This window comes from Sinocyclocheilus anshuiensis, unplaced genomic scaffold (genome assembly GCF_001515605.1).
Source record: "Sinocyclocheilus anshuiensis isolate Anshui unplaced genomic scaffold, SAMN03320099.WGS_v1.1 scaffold746, whole genome shotgun sequence".
Classification (NCBI taxonomy): Eukaryota; Metazoa; Chordata; class Actinopteri; order Cypriniformes; family Cyprinidae; genus Sinocyclocheilus; species Sinocyclocheilus anshuiensis.
In genome coordinates, this window is record NW_015544173.1 from 555,439 (window position 1) to 562,892 (window position 7,454).

The 7,454-nt window shown below is 38.3% G+C and overlaps 1 protein-coding gene across 1 annotated transcript in view; it reads right to left on the reverse strand.

The window, feature by feature from the left end:
* timeless (timeless circadian clock) overlaps nucleotides 1–7,454 on the reverse strand; it is a gene marked incomplete at its 5' end in the record, with an annotated part of 71,144 nt that overhangs the window by 30,423 nt on the left and 33,267 nt on the right. Inside the window, one exon of the mRNA XM_016496158.1 lies at nucleotides 992–1,143. Within this exon, the coding sequence (XP_016351644.1) occupies nucleotides 992–1,143 (152 nt within the window). The remainder of the gene's footprint in view (nucleotides 1–991; nucleotides 1,144–7,454) is intronic.

The following is a 7,454-nucleotide window of genomic DNA, read 5'->3' on the forward strand; positions in this document are numbered from 1 at the left end:
GCAAATGGCTGCAATATAACAAAGAGTGAAAAATTTAAGGGGGTCTGAATACTTTCCGTACCCACTGTATATAACAGTCGATACAGCTCATCAATAAATGGAGAAAGATGTCTTAACATCATTTATAAAAATCAAACCCAGACAGTACGTTAACTAAAGTTATTTACATGCTTTGCATTTAAAGAAATGAGAAGCATCTTTATACATGATTAAGACCATGTGTAAGGAAAGTTGTTTTATTACAATGTTCTATTTACGGGTGGGAATCTTTATGCACCTCACAATCTTAACTGATCTAACTAAGATTCTCGGAATCGCAATCAGATTCAAAAATGATTCCTTTGATTTCGTTTAAATCTTTACAGACAAGGTCCAGTTCTGTTGCTTGCATGCCCATTCTAGGGGCTTTCGGCTGTGGACAGGGTTCATCATAGGCACTCTGACTAGTCTACACAGGTCCATCATTAAAATTGCTCCCACATAGACCTTACCATTGCAATTGTCAGAATGGATTCAATCACTTAAGAGACAATAACAATACATCAGAGAATCAATTTTTTTTCTCTCCAACCCCTAGTTATATTTAATATAAATAGTGTGTACATTTCCAATGAAAAGTTTTAATGCATTTGGAAAAATACAGAATCTCTCTCTCTCTTTTCTTTTTTTTAATTTGAGCGAGACAAGTATGGATGCCTAAATCTGTCTTCCATACCAACTGCCATAAATATAACAAGTATTTAGTTCTCTTTTAAATTATTGCATTAAAATGTTAATTATATTAACCGTTATTATTTTAATTTAATGACAGATCTATTCTGAACCCTTTAATGCATCAGTGATAAATGACATCTTTCGGAGACCATCAAAAATCTGACAGCTACATGGAGAACAGGGATGCTGTGATGAAGCTCTGCCAAAGTTAGGTGTTTAAAAAATGGTGTGAAACATTAAAATACACTCTATAGGTGTTTTAGTGTGGTTCCCTTACCGTGCAGCACGAAGTAAACTCAAAGCTTCAGGTCCTGTGCGAGACATAATAGAGTCTTGAATCCTGACCAATGCTTCTGTCCTCTGCTCACCCACTGGAGTCTCAGATGTGGCATCAAAGGGCACAGCACCCTCTGTCAAACTCTCTGACAACTGCAAGCCAACATGAAAAACATCACGAACTTAGTGTGTTCATATGCACAAGAAGCTAAGACTATTTGAAAAATCAGATCATCCATTTCTGCTCACTTTGATCTTTATAAATTTTTATTAACAAAATGGTGTGTGAAATGTTTCCAATTGAAATATTCATAGCTTTAATACACAACCATTTTGAATTTCAGCCCCCAAAAAAGCAAGATCAAAAAATAAAACGCATTAAAATGCAAGAACTGGTATTGCAATGTATTATTACATTTTTTTTTTAATTAGTGAAAAAAAAAAAAAAAAAAAAAAAAACAAATTTAAAGGGTTAATTTAACCCTTGCTATTCTACTCTTAGCATATTGGGCTTGACAGGTCTACTAATTTTTTAACAGCTGGAAATTCCCAACTCACTCTTCTCTCTGCAAAAATAATTTAAATTTCATGCACTTACACGCTTCCTGCAAAACTCCTAGTTGTAGTCATTTATTACCCTCCAGGTCACCTGGGCAACTTTCTAGAGGTGCTGGATATGCTTTTAACCTCACATCCTGAGGATGACAGCCCACTTTTAGCCTTAGCGACCTAAGCCTGTTCACTTTTCTGATGATATTTTTATTACTGTTATGTAATGTCCTTCTTGTGTACCTTAAACCCCTCTGCCAGTTTTATTCTGATAAAAGCTTTAACTCCCTTTCTTTTCCCCTCTGTAGCAGCATCCTCTCTTCATCACTAACACCACATCTGTCAGTTGACAGACCAATCATCAAAGTGAAACTATCCACTTTGACAATGAGTTTTCCCTCGGAAATGAAAGTAGTGGTGTTCGGCAATGTACCTCAAAAACGCCTCATCATAATGAACTGATCAATGGCCACTCCCTGCAAGGATCTGCTGAGGATTGCTTCCATAAGATCTTCACAGGAAAGAGAAGGAGAATGAGGGGCATAACTGTTGTGATTGGTCTGTCAACTGACAGAAGTGGTGTTATTGTTGCTCCCAGGATTAGTCACCTCCGAGGCGATTCCCATAGTGAGATATCAAATGAATGTTTGAAAGAACTCTTTAAAACATTCAAAACTTTCCTCTGCCACTTCCACGATCTTCCACCACATCTTTAACAGCTGATGATTTTGCAAATTTTTTCATAGTCAAAACTACAACAATGAGAAATCAGTTCTCAGCTTCACAAAGGCAGGAACAAGTCCACATTGACAGCTAAAAATCTCCTGGTACCCAGGGTGGTTGCTAGGGTGTTTCTATGCAGTTTCTAGGGTACGTGGGTAGTTGCTATGCAGTTGCTAGTGTAGGCAGGGTGGTTGCTAAGGGGTAATGCGGTTGCTAGGGTACTCAGGGCAGTTGCTAGGGTGTTGCTATGCAGTTACTCTGGCTGGTTGCTAGGTTGGGTTTGGATGGTTGCTAGAGTGTTGCTATGTGGTTGCTAGGGTACTCTGGGTGGTTGATAAGGTGTTCCTATGCGGTTATTAGGGTACCATGGGTGGTTGCTGGGTTGGTTTGGATGGTTGCTAGAATGTTGCTATGAAGTTGCTTGTATCATCACATTGCTAGCACGATTGAGATAGATACTACTAGTTCTATAGATACAGGGCTCCAGACTGCGACCAAATAATCACATTTTGCGACCATTTATCCTGCTGGTGCGACAATAATTTTTTTTTAGAGGTTGCACTGGTGCGACTGCAAAATTTTTATATAATTATATTTAAAATTAATGCACAGGGCGATTTTGTTAACGGCACATCCAGTCAGTATCTGTTTTCGCTTCCCCTCCCCCACTATTCTATCATCCTCTCAGGTATACCCACTCACTCAGCCTGGTTTATACTTGCTAGGTATACCCACTCACTCAGCCTGGTTTATACTTAAGATTCAGCATGAGCGCGAAGGTGCGTGCAGCAAAAATGACGTGAATATTGAGGAAATGATGGATGTTTTCAAGATAAAGTAAAGTAAAAGACCGATTCTTAAACCAGAGAAGGTGAACATGTTGGTATTCTTGTGGGGAAAAAAAACATGCAAGCACCGTCACCGACAGCAAATTTAGTTTTACTTTTCTTTGTTTTCATTTTGAAAAGCTTGTTATCTTTGCTGCTTACCTCAAGTTACACTATGGGGGCTCTCTTTTATTCATTTATTTTTTTTAATTGGATTCCTCAGTGTTTGCTAAACGTTCTGTAAATTTATTAGACGGTATATAATACAGCATGTGGTGTATGCCATGCCTCATCTTATTCTTTTTGTTAATAAACGTTTTGTAAGCTAGTTTGTCATTGTATCTTACGGTTTTATTGTTGCTGTGATTTTTTATTAAGAATAACAATGAATCCATCTTTTGTTTTAGTCTTAAAAGTGAAAGGTGTGTAGATGTATGTAAGCAAAACAGACAATTATCTTTTCTTGTAAAACGTGACAACAAGATTGCAAATTCGAAAGTGAAAGCGTCCGAAGCTCGGCTTACAACATAGCAAAAGAGGAACTCCCGTTCACAAAATTCAACTGAGAAAGTTAGTCGCAAAAGAGCGACCAGTGGGAAGAATGAGTCTGGAGCCCTGAGATAGATATATTAGAAACAGTATATAGATAGAAAGATAAATTAGAAATATTAGGTAGAATGGAAGCTTAAATGAGCTTAAATGGCTTAGAAATTAGTACATAGAATGGCAGCTTAATTGAGTCTCAAGGGATTCTGGGAGTTAAAATTAGAATTCTGTCAGTTGGAGTTTGAATAGTCTTGGCGCATTTGAACATTAGTTCAATGTAAGTCTATGAGATTTTTATGATTTTTTCTCTTCATTTTTATGAAAACCGTAAGTTTGATCCGAAAAGATATAGCAACCAGAGTCAGAACAGTTTGAAGATCTGGGCTGAGTTTGGAGGTCGTAGCTTGAGAGCCCTAGGAGGAGTTAGAGTTGATAAATTTAGGCCACGTACACACTGCAAGTTTCAGGAGTGACAATCGTATTTAAATGCGGGAGTGAGTCCCATAAATTACCGTTCCATGTGTGTACAAAACATGACTCACTCCCGAAACTGCCATGAATGGCAGCGTGGTAACCATAGCAACGTTGTGGCGTCTCGGAGACAATGGAGCCCTTAGCTAGTTTTATGTTAGCTGCTGTTGACAAAAACATTAGACAGCAAAGATATGCGAAAATCTGCAAAACGTTATTAAATCGCCTTTGGGAGAGGCGTCAATCTAGTTTTATTTAAACTGTTGTTATTGAACAGCCTACACTCTTGACCGCAACTGGTTGGTCCACAATATACCTCTCTCCTCCATCCTGTCAGATCTGAAGTAAACACTTGACGCCTGACAATACACGCACATCGGTGTGCTTCTCGTGACATCATCATCAAATAGTTGTTCAGTTCGGTTCCGTACACACTGCACAGAATTTCTGTAAATGCGGTTGTCGCTACCTGTATTTTTCGGGAGTTAATGCGGTTTTGCTCCCCCATATTTTAGTGAATTATGTGTGTACACAACGCGATTAAGGAGTAAAAGTTGACTGACAACCGAATTTAGCTGTAGTGTGTATGTGGCCTTAATCTCAGAAGAATAATAAGTTTAAATACCATTTCAGTAAATTGGCTCTCAAGCCGTAATTTCAACTGAAACAGGAAGACAGGGCGGGACTTTGAGCAGCCCCACCCGCTTTTTAAAATAGCCAATAGCGTTTCGTTTATAGTATCACAGCTTGGGCCAGAGACTTTGAGCTCGCTAAAGCCGCATTTGACAGCTTATGACAACCACAGTCTAATAGATTAGCCCTTTAGATTCAATATTAAACTGTTACTAAAGCAAAACAGTAATTATAATAATGCTGAGGATGTGTAGTTTGAAAATTGTGTCATTTATGTTGGCAGGCTCATTTCGAGGCATATTTCGCCTAGAGCACCACCAGCAGGAGGGGCCGCCAATGAGTGCACGTACTGGCACTACATTTTAGCAGGGTTGTTATAAAGAGTGGCAAGGCCAACCAGAAATATGACTACCACCCCCACTGGATCCCCCAACATCATTGGGCTAGAGTACTGTCAATCTGACGATGCCTGTATGCCAGTGGTCAGAGCGCTGTCAATTGCTGCCAGATTGTTGCATGCAAAGTTTGCATTTGGAGCACTCAACACTGTTAGATCAATGGGTTCTGTCCATTCTTTGGCCAAGTAATGCTTTTTTTTTGCCATGCAATAAAGCTAAATTCAAAGGCCAATTTAAGATATTGGTACTGTAAAAAGTGCACAAAATGAGTATTTTGATAAAGCAGTATTTGTGGCAGTCGAAAAAATCATGCTGCAAAATTGGTCCAAAAGGTGTGCATTTCTGCGCCAATGCATTGTTAAACGATCAGTGTGTTGTGTAATATTCTCATATAAAACTTTAACAGCCAATTAAAAAATATTGATATAGTAAAATTTGATAATTCACAAGATCAACACATCCTTTAATAAACTGCTTTGTTGAATTGAACGCATCCTTCGGAAGTGTTGAAATGATGAATTAATTCATTCACTACTAACAGCACTTAATGGGAGCATTTAAAGAATGCTCATTTAAAGAAGTTGTTCAAGCGCCAGTGAGTAACAAAGGAATAAGTAGCTGGATTCTGATTACTTTTATGCGACTGATCAAGCTTTTTTATGTAGTTTGGGGTAACAAAGGGTTTTATAGGTTTGACTGAAATAATAATGGAAATTGTTTTTTTTTTTTTTTCAACGTTTATCAATGTTTCAAACAACAACAACAAAACTATTAAACAAAAAAACTGATCCAAAGTAATAACATTTATTTTTATTTTTTCGGGGGCGTCAATAGGGATTTCGCCTAGGGAGTCAAAATGGCTAGAAACGGCCCTGTATGTTGGTGCAGGGCACAGGTGTTATCTCTTCTACTGATCTGATCGAATCGAATCTGATCAAATCTGATCCAAATCGCTCTAAAATAATAGCATTCTGTGTAGAACTCAAAAGGGTACGATACATTTTGTGGTCTGCGCGACTCATGCATATGATCCGCTCTGTGCTATCGTGTCTCAACGCGAAGCCAGACTTCTTTCGACCCAATGGAAAGCATATTTACACTGTCTGAATTGTTCCATATCCCCCATATACTGCACTACGTGTCATTCACCATACAGAAAATACTAATTCTCTGAACAAGTGGCCTATTACACTTCAGATTCTACAAAGCATTTGATTGGACAGAATGTTTGACGAGAAGCTGAAGTGCAGGATGATGTCATCAAAATCGTTGATCCACATAGGTGGAAGTCAGAGACTGTAAGTTTTGAATGCTTATATCTTCTGAATGTAAATTTTGTCATTATTTTGGAGCACACTAGCTTTACCGCATCACTTAACCATTTCTCCTGTGTTTTCCTCCTCCTCTATCTTGCTTTCAGAACTAGAACCACCTGAAGACTCCCTGTAATGAGACATGATCATATATCTCAAAACAATAGCAAACACGGTCTTTAACCAAGGTAAACTTTAGCCTAAAATATGTTAACAAGGCAGGTAATTGAACACACAAGTAGTTGAACACATTAATCCACAAATATTAGCAGATTTTATCTTTTAAAAACAACATTGATATAACTACATATACATGTCAATGTATTTTATAAATATTGTAAATAAATGGATTTATTGTCTACTAATTACCAAAAATCGCAGTTCTGTCTCTCTTAAGTATTTCAATTGCCTTCTATGAACTTCCTGGAACTATCTGAAGTCTACGTGGATCACGTGACGATCAAGCATTTCGAACAGGGGTTGAGATGTTGAGAGTAGAGGTCTACACGGAGGACCCGAGACCCGAGGACCCGGGATCCGTACGGGTTCGGGGCTATATTTTAAATAGTCAGCCGGGTCCCGGGTCTGTTTAACATTGTGTGTAATACCAGAGTCGATCGGACTCTGAGAACACCCGGCCGTTATCAGAGTCAGTCAGCGCTGTGCGTGTGTTGTTTTTGTAACCTTCAACTTGTAAAATTAGGATGAGAAAAGTGTTAATCGGTAATTTGAAATAAGGTGGAAAAAAAAAAAAACACGAGCGACGTCATCAGAAGCAGGGTGGGTGGAGTTAATGCACACGCACGGTGATAATGGATACCTTCATGAGTGATGTGAGTTATTATTGATTATTTTTTTAATTAATATTATGAACGAACCGTCTTGTTGTTATATCTAAAATGTTTGCTCAGACTCGGCTCAGAGAGCACAGAGATGATAGCAAATAAGTAAAGCTAACGTCAGCAGCCATGGCACTGGACGAGCAATCGTTATTATAATCCAAA